Raw genomic sequence first — 18,129 nt, forward strand, 5'->3', positions numbered from 1 at the left:
GAATACCATACTCTCAAGAAGCAGGTGAAGTGGACCAGGTGCCTCACAAGGCTCTCCCTATACAGAGCAGCACTTGCCTCATATGATTGGGGTAAGCTAATGTCAGTAGGAACCCCATATGAGCAACGTTTTACAGAACACTGATATTTACTATTTATCTACATATTTATCGCACACGATTTTCCAACCATCACCTTTATATTGGCAATATATTTTTATATGATTAATAAGCATTTGACATGTAGCACATTGGTGCAATTTATTTACTCTATTTATCTACTATTAGATTGCAGTCTGTACCATACTTGACATTATATGCGCCTCCTAAACTCTTGCCTTGTGTGTGTGTGTGTATGTATATATATATATATAAAAAAAAAAATATATATATATATATATATATATATATATATATATATATATAGAGAGAGAGAGAGAGAGAGAGAGAGAGAGAGAGAGAGAGAGAGAGAAACTTCTAAAAAAGAAGAGGCACTCACAGGTCTTAATAAGCAAAAAGTACTTTTATTAGTTCATAGGTTCAGTCAACGTTTCGGTCCTCGCAGGGACCTTTGTCAAGACTGTTCTCCAATATCTCAGTGTCAAGCGGTCAGCTGAATATATCTATATATCTGAATATTTTTTTTATATATATCTATAACTATATATCTATATAGATATATACATGATTCACTAACTTGACAAAAAGATGGTCTCATTACATTTATATTGCCTGATGAAGTGCCGTAATGGGCAGGAAACGCGTCGGATGTATGCAATTATGGTGATGTACTGTTTGTCACTACTACTATGCAATAAATAATGAACTTTTAATCTCTCCTGAAGCCTGGAAGACTCCCTGTAATTTTCCAGTTTGTATAGATATATACATGTATAGGTATATATACAGAAAAATATAATTACATATAAATATTACATATATTTCAATGTGAAGAACATTGGAATGTGTAATATAAATAGCTCATCTTGGGTTAGCGCACAAGTATAGTTGTTAGGTGTTTTTTTTTACTTAGAACTTGTAATAAGAGCGCTATCCAACTCAGTGGCGTCACTAGGGGGGTGCGGGCCGCACCCGGGTGACACCCTCCAGGGGGTGACACCAAAAAAAAAATTTTTTTTTTTTTAATTTTATTGAAATTCAAAGAAATACAATGTTGAGATGCATAGATTTTTTTTTTATTAGAGGGGCTGGCATTTGTGAACATTGGTGGGACTGGGGAAGTTGTAGACACACAATTTTTTTGCCCCTTGAGCCAGTGCTGCAATTTCAACAAATAGTTTTCCCGGCTGCTTTTGCTTGTTTGTACTTTGCTTCTCCCCTGCCCAATTTCGCTATGAATGTTGTGGGCATGCCGTGGGGCTTGCAAAGTTGCGCTGCTAGCCTAAACCTGCCTGCCTATCTGTGCTCACTGCTCAGTGACATGTGGAGCAGTGGAGTCACTCACTGCTGTGCTGTCTCTCTAAACGGGAACTGGCAAATCATGAGGGGATGCCTGGCACCTGACCGCATGACTGTTTGACACTGTGAAGTGAAGGAGCCACGTATTATGCCCACCAGATCATTACGGTTACGGTACACTAAGTGCACACTGAACAGGTAGGAGGGAGGGCGGGGGTCTGGGGGTGGGCAGAGTGCAGAGGTGATTGGCCATAAGAAGCAGTAGGCACGCAGCCCGGGGCTGTGCACTGACAGGCTTGGAACAGAGTCAGAGAGCAGAATTTTCATAGATTGCGCCTAAACCTTTTCTTTAGTGATTTATTTTTAGAGTGCTCTGTTTATCTTTCATTTGATGCTCTGCTGAGCCAGGGAGCAGCTCTAGGCATGCGCTTTATAATTAATGCAGTGCAGTTTACATATTTTGTATGTGTGTGTCTGAGTTTTTGTGTGTCTCAGTGTTTTTGTGTGTGTGTTTTTGTGTGTGTGTCTGAGTGTGTTTCCGAGTGTTTGTGTGTGCCTCTGAGTATGTTTTTAAGTGTGTCTGAGTGTTTGTATGTGTGTGTGTCTGCTTTCTGGGGGGGGGGGTGACACCATAACTTACCGCACCGGGTGACACCAACCCTAGTGACGCCACTGATCCAACTTGTTCAAAAAGTTAACTTATAGCGAAGTTTATGCTCAAGCGGGAGTTCTAAACAGCACGCCACTTGTAATCTAGCCCATAATGTTCAAACAGCTGGTTCATTTATCATCAGTCTACTTTATAACCAGACCACAAATGTGTGAATAACCTCTTGCCCTGACAATTTCCTTTAAAATATTTCCCTCTTGCCTTTTTATTCAAGTAAATTAATATCTTTCTCTTTAATCTTGTCATTGCACTCCACAGTGATATGATAAATTACATTATTAAGGTAACCTCATATGCCATATAAATATACGAATGATGTTTCATCCTTACTAATGTTAAGGTGAGATCAACCTCGCAATATAATGACAATTGTCTGAAAATACTGATAATAATGTTAAAAATGGACCTACGCATTCACCTGACTGCTGTCTAAGGAGCTTTTCAATGTAGTGAAGGAATGTGAGAAGAGGAAAAAGATACAGAGGATATTATTATCCAGTATTTGTATTGCACAAGCAGATCTAGTAATCATGTCCAGTTCGTGAACTGGTTCTTTTCAATGAGCTGGATGAATCAGTTCACCCGACTGCACACACATATTTACAGTTAGTCTTAAAGGACCAGTCAACACAGTAGATTTGCATAATCAACAAATGCAAGATAACAAGACAATGCAATAGCACTTAGTCTGAACTTCAAATGAGTAGTAGATTTTTTTTCTGACAATTTTAAAAGTTATGTCTTTTTCCACTCCCCCTGTACCATATGACAGCCATCAGCCAATCACAAATGCATACACGTACCATGTAACAGCCATCAGCCATTCACAAATGCATACACACTTATTCTTGCACATGCTCAGCTGGCGACTCAAAACGTTTAAATATAAAAAGGCTGTGCACATTTTGTTAATGGGAGTAAATTGGAAAGTTGTTTAAAATTGCATGCTCTATCTAAATAATGAAAGTTTAATTTAGATTGAGTGTCCCTTTAAATGGCTACAGACAGAGGAAACACAATAATGTAGCTGGTTTATGCAACATAAAGCATTTGCAGCATATAGGTAGGTTACAGAATTAGCTTTTTGGCTTCTTTAGGGAGCTTGGTAAGGAGACAATGTTTACACTAAAAACAGGAAAAAATTATACATTTATATTGCAAAGTGGTTTATTTTTTTAATTAATTAATTACGGAGGGAATTACATTTTTAGTTTTATGCCCCTAAGTGACAACAGAAATAGAGAGAATGAGAAAGAGATAACGTGAAGAGAAAAACTATAGAGATAACATTAGTTAGATAAATACTGACAGATAAATCTGATACACTAATAGTTGTATCTGGACCATACAGAGGAGTCTTTAGCATGATAATTGTTATTTGTTGCTCATATTTGATAAATATTCCTCTAAAAGGCAGAAGATACTGATGAAATGTGCACAAACAAGGTTAGCTAAAGGAGTGACAGATAGATCAATAATTAGGAAATATAGAAACAATAAATAATAAATTATCCTGGGCGCAATTTTGGGAAATATTAAGGAATCATATAAAACACATAAATATAGATTTAAAGGGACAGTAAAGTAAAAAAAATCTTTCATGATTTAAATAGGGCATGTAATTTTAAACAACTTTCCAATTTACTTTTATTACCAATTTTGCTTTGTTCTCTTGGTATTTTTACTTGAAAGCTAAATCTAGGAGGTTCATGTGCTAATTTCTTAGACCTTGAAGACTGCCTCTAATCTGAAAGAATTTTGACAGTTTTTCACCACTAGAGGGCGATAGTTCATGTTTTTCATATAGATCCCATTGAGCTCAGGCACGTGAAGCTCCTAGGAGTCAGCACTGATTGGCTAAAAATGCAAGTCTGTCAAAAGAACTGAAATAAGGGGTCAGTTTGCAGAGACATAGATACAAGGTAATTACAGAGGTAAAAAGTATATTATTATAACTGTGTTGGTTATGCAACATTGGGGAATGGGTAATAAAGGGATTATCTATCTTTTTAAACAACAAAAATTCAGGTGTTTACTGTCCCTTTAACGACAATGGTAATAACACAAAAAAGAAACAGAAATTCTAGGAAAAAAAGTTAAAAAATAAAAAATATACAGATGCAAAAACTATAAGAGGCACTAAATATACAGGACATAAATGAAACATATCAGAAAGGAAGAGATAATTAAAAAATGTTGGTATATTTAGATCATATTAAATGTAATTCTACATAAAAGGTTTAATTATGCATAGTGAAAAACAAAAACTTGCAATACGTGTTCATTCATAATTTTGCTTACTTTATGTATAATTTTAATTTCTAGATTTTCTGCTACCCTCCCCCACAGAGAGCCCAGAGTACATTTTGTGGAATTCAGAAAACTGACCCTACTAGATGCTACACAGTGATTGTTTGATATGGACAGAAGCAAATTATTTATCTGTGCTTAACCGGCTACAGCAAAGGGAATACGATACACAACAATCAAGTGGTGTGTCCCTGAACTGCAAAACAGGGCACATCTGCAGAATTTCTTGGCGCTCTACAAATAACTAATAATAATTTTGCTATTGCAAATGCTTTTAAAACATTCCCATTGTACACAAACAGTTTGCCATTCAGTGACTCATTTCTGATGCATATATAAAAGGAACAACTTCATATAATGGGATACAAAACAGACGTACATCTTACAGGGATTATGTCTCTCTCTTACCTCTGCCTGTGCTGTAGTGTTGCAGCTTGTCGCTGTACACTGCCTCTTTGCTGTACGTTCTCTTCCTGAAATACAGAAGTCAAGCACATGAGAGAGGCATTATACACAAAAACATATTCTGCTAGTTCATGTGTGATGAGGAGTCTGCCCATAACTCACACAGAAGTGATTACAGCTCAGAACCTACAAAACCAGTGCAGATGTGGAAAAGTAAACTGAGAGGATTGCAAAATGTTACTGTTATATTGGGAGATGTTACTTATAATGGCGTCATCAGTTATTAAATTATTAGTTGCGCAATAGTGGTGCAATTAGATATAGTGAAGGTCTATGTGAAAAGGGAGAGTTATATGGAAAAGCTGGATGAGTTATACAGAGAGGGCACACCGGGTAAGAGGAGGTCGGAATGGGTATATAGAGAAACATAAAACATTATATGGAGGAGTAACTTGAGGGGTTATAATGAAGGAAATATGTAGTAATGATTACAGAGAGGGGTATATGGAGGTACCATGAAAGGTTATACAAAGAGGGTATATGTAATGACAACAGGGGTTATAGGGAGAAGTATATGGAAGTAACATGAGACAGTATAAAAGTGGGGGGTTTGGAGCAAAATTAAAGGGCCATAATACCCAAATGTTTAAACACTTGAATCTGATGCAGTATAGCTGTAAAAAGCTGACTAGAAAATATCACCTGAACATCTCTATGTAAAAAAGAAAGATATTTTACCTCAAAAGTTCCTCAGTAGCCACATCCCATTGTAAAGGATTTCTAAGCAGCATATCAGTATGTCTGTCCTGGGACAGCTGAAAGGATGAGCCTCGTGCACTCTCATATTATTTCCCTATTCAGATTAGGGAAGTTTACTATGAAAACTCATGAGAGCTAAGTGAAGTCTCATGAGATCACAGTAAAAGAGTTCATGACCTCAGCACTGCTGATGCTGATTGGCTGCTGTTCATTTCTTCATTTATTTTTTTACCTGCAGCTGGGAGCAGCTGAGTATAACTTTTTACACAGAACTTACTCTGCTGAGCTGAGGAGATTGTGAGGTAAAATATCTTCCTTTTTTACATAGAGATGCTCAGGTGATATTTTCCTGTCAGCTTTTTACAGTTATACTGCATCAGTTTCAAGTGATTTAGCATATGAGTATTATGTCCCTTTAAGTTTAATAAGGAGAGGTATATGGAGTAACATGAGGAGTGTAAGGTAAAGGTATATACAGCAAAGTGAGAAATGGGAAAAGTTTTATAGTGAGATATTTGGAGTAATATGAGCAACTAAAAGAATGAATATATAGAGTACCATGAAATGTTATAGGGAGATTTATGAGAAGTAATAAGGCTCATGTTATAAGGAGTAACATGAGTTATAAGCAGTATAAGGAGTAAGTAACATGAGACAGTATAAGGAGTGAGTAAAATGAGGGAGTATAAGGAGTAACATGAGGGAGTATAAGGAGTAAGTAACAAGAGGAAGTATAAGGAGTAAGTAAAATGAGGCAGTATAAAGAGGGAGTACCATGATGCAGTATAAGGAGTAAGTAACATGAGATAGTATAAGGAGTAAGTAACATGAGGCAGTATAAGGAGTAAGTAACATGAGGCAGTATAAGGAGTAAGTAACATGAGGGAGTATAAGGAGTAAGTAAGAAGAGGCAGTATAAGGAGTAAGTAACATGAGACAGTATAAGGAGTAAGTAACACGAGGCAGTATAAAGAGGGAGTAACATGAGGCAGCATAAAGTGAGAGTAATATAAAAACAGTATAAAGAGGGAGTAACGTGAAGCAGTATGGGAGTAACATGAGGCATTATAAGGAATAAGTAACATGAGGTAGTATAAGGAGTAAGTAACATGATGCAGTATAAGGAGTAAGTAACATGATGTAGTAGAAGGAGTAGGTAACATGAGGCAGTATAAAGAGGGAGTAACATAATTTCCACTCTCTGTCAAAACCCAACTATACGGTTTTCCACTCCCATCACTCCACAGTCCATGCAAGAACTTTGCTCACCCAGTCTCATAACGAGATTGCGCAGGACACTAAAGAATGGACTAAAAAATGCTCATCCACTGTACCATTGTATGATATACTTTGTGGAAACCCTTTACACTACTGTATTATCTATATGGAAAACTAATAAAAATTGTTTTATAAAAAAAGAGGGAGTAACATGAAGCAGTATAAGGAGTAAGTAACATGAGGCAGTATAAGGAGCAAGTAACATAAGGCAGTATAAGGAGTAAGTAACAACATAAAGAGAAAGTAGAAGGAGTAAGTAACATGAGGCAGTATAAAGAGGGAGTAACATGATGCAGTATAAGGAGTAAGTAACATGAGGCAGTATAAGGAGCAAGTAACATGAGGTAGTATAAGGAGTAAGTAACATGATGCAGTATAAGGAGTAAGTAACATGATGTAGTAGAAGGAGTAAGTAGCATGATGCAGTATAAGGAGTAAGTAACATGAGGCATATAAGGAGTAAGTAACATGACGCAGTATAAGAGGGAGTAACATGAGGCTTATAAGGAGTAAGTAACATGATGCAGTATAAGAGGGAGTAACATGAGGCAGTATAAGGAGTAACATGATAAAGAGGGAGTAACATGAGGCAGTATAAGGAGTAAGTAACATGAGGGAGTATAAGGAGTAAGTAAGAAGAGGCAGTATAAGGAGTAAGTAACATGAGACAGTATAAGGAGTAAGTAACACGAGGCAGTATAAAGAGGGAGTAACATGAGGCAGCATAAAGTGAGAGTAATATAAAAACAGTATAAAGAGGGAGTAACGTGAAGCAGTATGGGAGTAACATGAGGCATTATAAGGAATAAGTAACATGAGGTAGTATAAGGAGTAAGTAACATGATGCAGTATAAGGAGTAAGTAACATGATGTAGTAGAAGGAGTAGGTAACATGAGGCAGTATAAAGAGGGAGTAACATAATTTCCACTCTCTGTCAAAACCCAACTATACGGTTTTCCACTCCCATCACTCCACAGTCCATGCAAGAACTTTGCTCACCCAGTCTCATAACGAGATTGCGCAGGACACTAAAGAATGGACTAAAAAATGCTCATCCACTGTACCATTGTATGATATACTTTGTGGAAACCCTTTACACTACTGTATTATCTATATGGAAAACTAATAAAAATTGTTTTATAAAAAAAGAGGGAGTAACATGAAGCAGTATAAGGAGTAAGTAACATGAGGCAGTATAAGGAGCAAGTAACATAAGGCAGTATAAGGAGTAAGTAACAACATAAAGAGAAAGTAGAAGGAGTAAGTAACATGAGGCAGTATAAAGAGGGAGTAACATGATGCAGTATAAGGAGTAAGTAACATGAGGCAGTATAAGGAGCAAGTAACATGAGGTAGTATAAGGAGTAAGTAACATGATGCAGTATAAGGAGTAAGTAACATGATGTAGTAGAAGGAGTAAGTAGCATGATGCAGTATAAGGAGTAAGTAACATGAGGCATATAAGGAGTAAGTAACATGACGCAGTATAAGAGGGAGTAACATGAGGCTTATAAGGAGTAAGTAACATGATGCAGTATAAGAGGGAGTAACATGAGGCAGTATAAGGAGTAACATGATAAAGAGGGAGTAACATGAGGTAGTATAAGGAGTAAGTAACATGATGGAGTAAGCAACACGAGGCAGTATAAAGAGGGAGTAGCATGATGCAGTATAAAGAGTAAGTAACACAAGGCAATATAACGAGTAAGTAAAATGAGGCAGTATAAAGACTAAGTAACACAAGGCAGTATAAGGAGTAAGTAACATGATGCAGTATAAGGAGTAAGAAACACGAGGCAGTATAAAGAGGGAGTAACATGATGCAGTATAAAGAGTAGTAACACGAGGCAGTATAAGGAGCAAGTAATATGAGGCAGTATACGGAGTAAGTAACATGATAAAGAGGGAGTAACATGAGGCAGTATAAAGAGGGAGTAACATGGAGCAGTATGGGAGTAACATGATGCAGTATAAGAAGTAACATGAGGCAGTATAAAGAGTAAGTAACATGAGACAGTATAAGGAGTAAGTAAAACGAGGCAGTATAAGGAGTAAGTAACATGAGGCAGTATAAAGAAGGTGTAACACGAGGCAGTATAAAGAGGGAGTAACATGGAGCAGTATGGGAGTAACATGATGCAGTATAAGGAGTAAGTAACATGAGGCAGTATAAAGAGTAAGTAACATGAGACAGTATAAGGAGTAAGTAAAACTAGGAAGTATAAGGAGTAAGTAACATGAGGCAGTATAAAGAGGGAGTACAATGATGCAGTATAAAGAGTAAGTAACATGAGGCAGTATAAGGAGTAAGTAACATGAGGAAGTATAAAGAGGGAGTAACATGATGCAGTATAAAGAGTAAGTAACATGAGGCAGTATAAGGAGCAAGTAACATAAGGCAGTATAAGGAGTAAGTAACAACATAAAGAGAAAGTAGCATGAGCCAGTATGGGAGTAACAAGAGGCAGTATAAGGAGTAAGTAACATGAGGCAGTATAAAGAGTAAGTAACATGAGACAGTATAAGGAGTAAGAAACATGATGGAGTATAAGGAGTAAGTAACACAAGACAGTATAAAGAAGGTGTAACACAAGGCAGTATAAAGAGGGAGTAACATGGAGCAGTATGGGAGTAACATGATGCATTATAAGGAGTAAGTAACATGAGACAGTATAAGGAGTAAGTAAAACGAGGCAGTATAAGGAGTAAGTAACATGAGGCAGTATAAAGAGGGAGTACAATGATGCAGTATAAAGAGTAAGTAACATGAGGCAGTATAAGGAGTAAGTAACATGAGGTAGTATAAAGAGGGAGTAACATGATGCAGTATAAAGAGTAAGTAACATGAGGCAGTATAAGGAGCAAGTAACATAAGGCAGTATAAGGAGTAAGTAACAACATAAAGAGAAAGTAGCATGAGCCAGTATGGGAGTAACATGAGGCAATATAAGGAGCAAGTAACATGAGGTAGTATAAGGAGTAAGTAACATGAGGCAGTATAAGGAGTAAGTAACATGAGGCAGTATAAGGAGTAAGTAACATTAGGCAGTATATAGAAGAGTAATATACTGGGCATATAGGAAACACTAAGGACAGTTATATGAAGCAGCAGGAGAGGTTTCAGTGAGAAGTTTTATTAAATAAAAGGTGGACATTATAAAAGGGAACAGGAAATTACTGTATCACTTTATCTGATATCTTTTGTCCATAAACCTCCTTGTGACAAACTATACAACCAATGCACATAAGCAAACAAACAGCACCCACTGAGCTAATGTTTTCCTTTCACTTATTCAACAGCAAAGCCGTCCCATACTTATTTGTGCCACTTACCTGCTGCACACAATGGAAATCGCCACCAGAGATACAATGAAAACCACTCCTGCAGCAGCCGATCCGGCGATTAGAGGAAGCTGCTCTCTCAGCTCGGATTTGTAATCCTCTAGAAAAGAGACACGGTGTCAGTTATTGGCCACCATTTTATTCTTACAAGATAGTCTGCTCTACAGAGAGAACCTTTGCATTGCAGCTGACTTCTAGCAAGAATTCTTTGACACAATGGAACAAACAGCTATCTACACTAGAGCCAACAGAGAAGTCAGTTGCATAGAAGACAAGGCCATTATGTGTTGCTAATGTGAAGATTAAAAGGAGTAGCGTAGGATCACAGACATGGAAGTCAAAATGAAACAGTAGAGCAAAGGTAAAATTAAATTGTACAGTGTACAATTAAATAATAATTCTATGGGGGGCGGAGCCAGCAACGCTTGAGAGTGGATGCACATTTTTGAAGCTCCAGCTAGTATCGCTCTAAAAATTGATTTTACATGCTTCTTAAAGCACTTCTCATCCTCTAAGTATTGAAGAACATGAGACAGTTTCCTGCTTAATATTCGATGAAGGTCATAATATTGCATTGAGACAGTTTTCTCAAGTTAGAACCGGAGGCCTTATCTGAAGTTGGACGGGCGGTGGCCATTTTCCTTCCCGCGTGGTGGGGAAGCTACCTTGCACAGACCAGCCTCACCCTAACCCTCAGCATAAGATGGTGGAAGAAATGAAGGTTTGGCTCCGGATTTCAGTGCTTTCTCGCACAACCCTACCCTTACCTACTTACCTTTGTCACTACAAAACCAAACATCTATGGGTCTTACACGTGGGTTAGCCTCGGTCAGTGATTATGGTTCTCATCTAAGACGCCAGGAGAAGAAAGATAAGTGCGGCTTTCCCTCTGACCAAACGCTTAAACTGCACTTGAGACTCAGCTTAGAACAAGCTCATGTGCTTGGGGACAGACTCTCCTTACCCTGGCCCTCCGGCGTAGGATAGATAAACCGAGATGAAGCTATTGAAGGCCCTCCTAAATAGATAATGTAACTATGAGGGTGAACTGACATTAAGATACAGTGGGACTGCATTCTTTTATTCACTTCTTGAACAGAGTGCTTGTTTTATGGTTATAGGACGGACTATGTTCTTATGCTATTTGTTAAGTGGCAGGTTAATGGGTTTTATATAGTAAATAGTTTTATATGTTCCGCCAGCTCATGCAATGTTAGGTAATTATCACTTGGGGTTGCTTGCTAGACATGGTATATTTCACACTCATCAATGCGTAAATAAACTCTGTAACCCACTCAGTTTAGAGAGCCAGTCAGAGCAGATTTTATTAGTTTAGATGCTTCAAACGATGACATTTATGATTCTAGGGTTTTTGTAGTCTGCAACGCTACTCTCCCTATATGTTAGCATTTATAAGCTGGCTATTACCCCATGCACTACATATTAATGTTGTAGTTTATACGATCCAAATCACACCACCTATGACTTTAGGATCCTCTCCGATCAATAACATTATTTTATCTGTATGTTGTTTTTTGCAGGTTGACTAGTTAATCTTTAGATTTCTGAAATAATTTGCATGTTATCAAATATAATGCTGGACTGTGTGCTAACATTCTCAGTACGCCATTGCCATAGATGTCAGTTTATACCATTTTCCACGTATGTATGACCACCTCCCCTCCCCCCCCCCCCTGCTTGGAAGGGCTAGTTACGCGGTCTGTCTTATTTGTACCGCAACCTTTATCATTGAAAGTACTAATGTGACATTTCTCTACTTCATTTATACTGTAATGCTAGTAATGTGTGACTATGAAATAGTCCACAAGATATGAGAGATTCTCAAAATATTTTTGTATTGCAAAGCTGATTATACATGGCTGCAGGGTGTTTCCCCAAAGTTTTACAAGTATTCATGCTATATTATATATGTTCACAGAATGTTTCAAGATGTAGGGGGACCTCTTAATTCTCTATGTCATAAAACTAGGAGTGCATATCAGCAAAATGTTTTACAGCAAGACTAAATCTGGAAAAGTGAGGTATTTGTTTTGTATGGGTAAAACTCTTTATGATATCATGGTTATGACTATATCTTTGTAAGTATCATGGATATGATGTTGTTCTTGCCCCGTTGCTCTTTCTATATGTTAATATCCCTCTTGCACTGTGACATGTATGTTGTAACCTACTTTTAACCTCAATAAAAAATATAAAATAAAATAAAATAAAAAATAATAATTCTAAATTTACTTTTTTTGTCTTGGTATCCTTTTCTGAAACACATCTCCTTTCCTTGATAATAATAAGGTAATTTAACGCATGGCTGGTTAGCCCAACTGAGGAACTAGCATGAAAAGTTAAGGCTAAAATAAAAGTTTCACCAACCACAACATAAATACATTAAAATAAACTGTTACACTCATATAAACACTATCTGATAAAAAATATTCATAAAAATAGGAATAAAAACATAATTTATGTAAGAACTTACCTGATAAATTCATTTCTTTCATATTAGCAAGAGTCCATGAGCTAGTGACGTATGGGATATACATTCCTACCAGGAGGGGCAAAGTTTCCCAAACCTCAAAATGCCTATAAATACACCCCTCACCACACCCACAAATCAGTTTAACGTATAGCCAAGAAGTGGGGTGATAAGAAAAAAGTGCGAAAGCATAAAAAATAAGGAATTGGAATAATTGTGCTTTATACAAAAAAATCATAACCACCACAAAAAAGGGTGGGCCTCATGGACTCTTGCTAATATGAAAGAAATGAATTTATCAGGTAAGTTCTTACATAAATTATGTTTTCTTTCATGTAATTAGCAAGAGTCCATGAACTAGTGACGTATGGGATAATGACTACCCAAGATGTGGATCTTCCACGCAAGAGTCACTAGAGAGGGAGGGATAAAATAAAGACAGCCAATTCCGCTGAAAAAAAATCCACACCCAAAATAAAGTTTAAATCTTATAATGAAAAAAACTGAAATTATAAGCAGAAGAATCAAACTGAAACAGCTGCCTGAAGTACTTTTCTACCAAAAACTGCTTCAGAAGAAGAAAACACATCAAAATGGTAGAATTTAGTAAAAGTATGCAAAGAAGACCAAGTGGCTGCTTTGCAAATCTGATCAACTGAAGCTTCATTCCTATACGCCCAGGAAGTAGAAACTGACCTAGTAGAATGAGCTGTAATCCTTTGAGGCGGAGTTTTACCCGACTCGACATAGGCATGATGAAACAAAGATTTTAACCAAGATGCCAAAGAAATGGCAGAAGCCTTCTGACCTTTCCTAGAACCGGAAAAGATAACAAATAGACTAGAAGTCTTTCGGAAATCCTTAGTAGCTTCAACATAATATTTCAAAGCTCTAACTACATCCAAAGAATGCAACGACTCTTCCTTAGAATTCTTAGGATTAGGACACAATGAAGGAACCACAATTTCTCTACTAATGTTGTTAGAATTCACAACCTTAGGTAAAAATGTAAAAGAAGTTCGCAACACCGCCTTATCCTGATGAAAAATCAGAAAAGGAGACTCACAAGAAAGAGCAGATAATTCAGAAACTCTTCTAGCAGAAGAGATGGCCAAAAGAAACAAAACTTTCCAAGAAAGTAATTTAATGTCCAGCGAATGCATAGGTTCAAACGGAGGAGCTTGAAGAGCCCCCAGAACCAAATTCAAACTCCAAGGAGGAGAAATTGACTTAACAGGTTTTATATGAGCCAAAGCTTGTACAAAACAATGAATATCAGGAAGACTAGCAATCTTTCTGTGAAAAAGAACAGAAAGAGCAGAGATTTGACCTTTCAAGGAACTTGCAGACAAACCTTATCCAAACCATCCTGAAGAAACTGTAAAATTCTAGGAATTCTAAAAGAATGCCAAGAAAAAATGATGAGAAAAACACCAAGAAAATGTAAATCTTCCAGACTCGATAATATATCTTCCTAGATACAGTTTTACGAGCCTGTAACATAGTATTAATCACAGAGTCAGAGAAACCTCTATGACTGAGAATCAAGCCTTCAATCTCCATACCTTAAAATTTTAGGATTTGAGAAACCTGATGGAAAAAAGGACCTTGCGATAGAAGGTCTGGTCTTAACGGAAGAGTCCACGGTTGGCAAGTGGCCATCCGGACAAGATCCGCATACCAAAACCTGAGAGGCCATGCTGGAGCCACCAGCAGAATAAACGAACGCTCCTTTAGAATCTTGGAAAAAGAACTAGAGGCGGAAAGATATAAGCAGGATGATACTTCCAAGGAAGTGACAATGCATCCACTGCTTCCGCCTGAGGATCCCTGGATCTGGACAGATACCTTGGAAGCTTCTTGTTTAGATGAGAAGCCATCAGATCTATTTCTGGAAGTCCCCATATTTGAACAATCTGAAGAAATACCTCTGGGTGAAGAAACCATTCGCCCGGATGTAGCGTTTGGCGACTGAGATAATCCGCTTCCCAATTGTCTATACCTGGGATATGAACCGCAGAAATTAGACAGGAGCTGGATTCCGCCCATACAAGTATTCGAGAGACTTCTTTCATAGTCAGAGGACTGTGAGTTCCTCCTTGATGATTGACATATGCCACGGTTGTGACATTGTCCGTCTGGAAACAAATGAACGACTCTCTCTTTAGAAGAGGCCACGACTGAAGAGCTCTGAAAATTGCACGGAGTTCCAAAATGTTGATTGGTAATCTCGCCTCCTGAGATTCCCAAACCCCTTGTGCTGTCAGAAACCCCCATACAGCTCCCCAACCTGTCAGACTTGCATCTGTTGAGATCACAGTCTAGGTTGGAAGAACAAAAGAAGCCCCCTGAACTAAACGATGGTGGTCTGTCCACCACGTCAGAGAGTGTCGAACAATCGGTTTTAAAGATATTAATTGAGATATCTTTGTATAATCCCTGCACCACTGGTTCAGCATACAGAGCTGAAGAGGTCGCATGTGAAAACGAGCAAAGGGGATCGCGTCCAATGCAGAAGTCATAAGACCTAGAATTTCCATGCATAAGGCTACCGAAGGGAAAGATTGAGACTGAAGGTTTCGACAAGCTGAAACCAATTTCAGACACCTCTTGTCCTGTCAGAGACAGAATCAAGGACACTGAATCTATCAGGAAACCTAAAAAGGTTACCCTTGTCTGAGGAATCAAACAAACTTTTTGGTAAATTGATCCTCCAACCATGTTCTTGAATAAACAACACTTATAAAAGACTGGAAAGGTTCTGTCTAGTGAAAATGAGCAAAGGGAATTGAATCCAATGCTGTGGCCATAAGACCTAAAACTTCTATGCATATATAGCAACTGAAGGAAATAATAGAGACTAAAGGAACCGATAGACGGAACCCAATAAAATGATCCCTTGTCTGATAGAGACAAGGACAGTGACACAAACTATCTGGAAACCTAAAAAAGGTGACCCTTGTGTGAGGAATCAAGAGCTTTTGAAAAAAAGATCCTCTAACTATGTCCTGAAGAGCAAGTAAATCATATGAGATTCCGCATCCTCAGAAAATAATCTGAATGAAAACAGAAAAATGAAAATATGCATTTATTGTATCTAATGAAAACAAATAATGCTATCAATGACCATAAAAAGGCAAAATAGTTTGAATAAAAAACTCCAAAACCCGGTTCCTCAAAAGGAACTGGAAGAAATACCCCAGAAGATTCCAGGTCTGAGCAGCGCTTGAACCCCATGGGTGCCCAGCCATGCTTCAACAGTACCCAAAATATATAGGACAGAAACACAGTTAAAGAAAGTGTTAGCCTTACTGGAATAAAATCAAAGAAATTTGGACAAAATAAATTTCAAAGAAGCCTTAACCTGCCCCTTACCAGCCAAGCTGGAATACGGCACGTACATCGCAATATTAGGGAGCTGATTTCGAACTCCAATTATAGACATGTTACTTGGGAAAGAACTCAGGAATTCGTTCCTTAATAAGAACAACCAAACCAGTATAAGCTTAAAGTTTTAGTCTTAGAACTCAATCTTGAAGCCCAGAGTAACAGTTAAGAATTGAATCCAATTATAAAACAAATAATTGATTATCTTAGAACAAAAGAAATATGGATTTTTTTATTTTTTTTTAAAAATCACAAAATTCTTCTAGCTAAAAAAGCTAAAGACATAGATTAACCCTCATTTGCGAAAATATTCAATAAAATGAAGACACAAATGAAATTATTAGCATGATAGTCCAGTTTAAAGGACCAGCCAATACAGTGGACTTGCATAATCAATAAATGCAAAACAACAAGACAAATGCAACAGCACCTAGTCTAGTAAATGTTGTCCCTTTAACAATGCTAAAATAAATCATAATCTGATACTTGATCTTAAAGTAAACAGAGAAAATGAAGCAATTGCAATATCCAAATAAATCACAGGACCAAGAAAAGTACCTGAAACTAAATAATTTTCCATAAATAAGATACAACTATCTAAAGGAAAATAAATACTATTTTGCTATAGAAACAATAGCATAATTAGTAGAATTAGAGATAGCCCCAATAAATTCGAGAACCCTCCAAATTGAGTTTAACTGCTGGCAAAGAATATAGTTTAAAACCTTTGAAGAGGAAATAAAAGAAAATTCTCTGAAAACACAGAAGAAATAAATAGGCAGAAATAATGTCAGCTAGTCTTAAAGAACTAGTTACCTTAATATCCAAAATAATCAACACCTTTTCAACAAAGAACAAATGTACTTTAATAATAGAAAAATAATAAAAAAGTAGATTTGTTAGTGTCAATATCTGATGAAGAAAATTTCTGAAAGAGAAAAAAACATCATCAGAGAAGGATAAATCAGTATGTTGTTGGTCATTTGAAACTTCAATAATTAAAAAAGAAGTGAAAAAAGACCTAAAAATTTTATTAGAAGGCACGAAGTCAGACAAAGCCTTTAAAATAGAATCAGAAAAATATTTCTTATAAATCTTCTAAATATTTCTTGTAAGAAAGGAAATATATAAAGCATAAATACTAATGGATTCCGCATGTAAAAGTATAACATAATAACTTATTACAAACCATAGCTAAAGATAAACATTTATAACATTTAAAATAAATGAACTTAGCTTTGGTAGAACTGAAACTCAGTTAAGCGTTTTTCCAGAAGTGGCTTCTGATTCAGAGTCAATCTGAGACATCATGCAATATGTAATAGAAAAAACAACATATAAAGCAAAATTGATCAAATTCCTTAAATGACAGTTTCAGGAATGGGAAAAAAATGCCAATGAACAAGCTTCTAGCAACCAGAAGCAATAAATAATGAGACTTAAATATTGTGGAGACAACAATGACGCTCAAATTTTTTAGCGCCAAAAAAGCCGCCCACATTATTTGGCGCCTAAATGCAAAAACGTCAAAAAAATGACGCAACTTCCAGCGACACGTATGACGCCGGAAATGACAAGAAAATTTTTGCGCCAAGAAAGTCCGCGCCAAGAATGACACAATAAAATGAAGCATTTTCAGCCCACGCGAGCCTAACAGCCCACAGGAAAAAAAGTCAAATTTTAAGGTAAGAAAAAATTGAATTATTCATATGCATTATCCCAAATATGAAACTGACTGTCTGAAAATAAGGAACGTTGAACATCCTGAATCAAGGCAAATAAATGTTTAAACACATATATTTAGAACTTTATATAAAAGTGCCCAACCATAGCTTAGAGTGTCACAGAAAATAAGACTTACTTACCCCAGGACACTCATCTACATGTAGTAGAAAGCCAAACCAGTACTGAAACGAGAATCAGTAGAGGTAATGGTATATATAAGAGTATATCGTCGATCTGAAAAGGGAGGTAAGAGATGAATCTCTACGACCGATAACAGAGAACCTATGAAATAGACCCCGTAGAAGGAGATCATTGAATTCAAATAGGCAATACTCTCTTCACAT

The 18,129-nt window shown here is 36.9% G+C and overlaps 1 protein-coding gene across 1 annotated transcript in view; it reads right to left on the bottom strand.

Moving 5' to 3' along the window:
• The window catches only part of EPHB1 (EPH receptor B1), a 498,694-nt gene that overhangs the window by 90,411 nt on the left and 390,154 nt on the right, over window positions 1–18,129 (bottom strand). The window contains exons 8-9 of the mRNA XM_053709781.1: window positions 10,174–10,282; window positions 4,806–4,870 (exon numbers count right to left, since the gene is read on the bottom strand). Coding sequence (XP_053565756.1) covers window positions 4,806–4,870; window positions 10,174–10,282 — 174 coding nt within the window. The remainder of the gene's footprint in view (window positions 1–4,805; window positions 4,871–10,173; window positions 10,283–18,129) is intronic.

The sequence above is a fragment of the Bombina bombina genome, chromosome 4 (assembly GCF_027579735.1).
Source record: "Bombina bombina isolate aBomBom1 chromosome 4, aBomBom1.pri, whole genome shotgun sequence".
Taxonomy (NCBI): domain Eukaryota; kingdom Metazoa; phylum Chordata; class Amphibia; order Anura; family Bombinatoridae; genus Bombina; species Bombina bombina.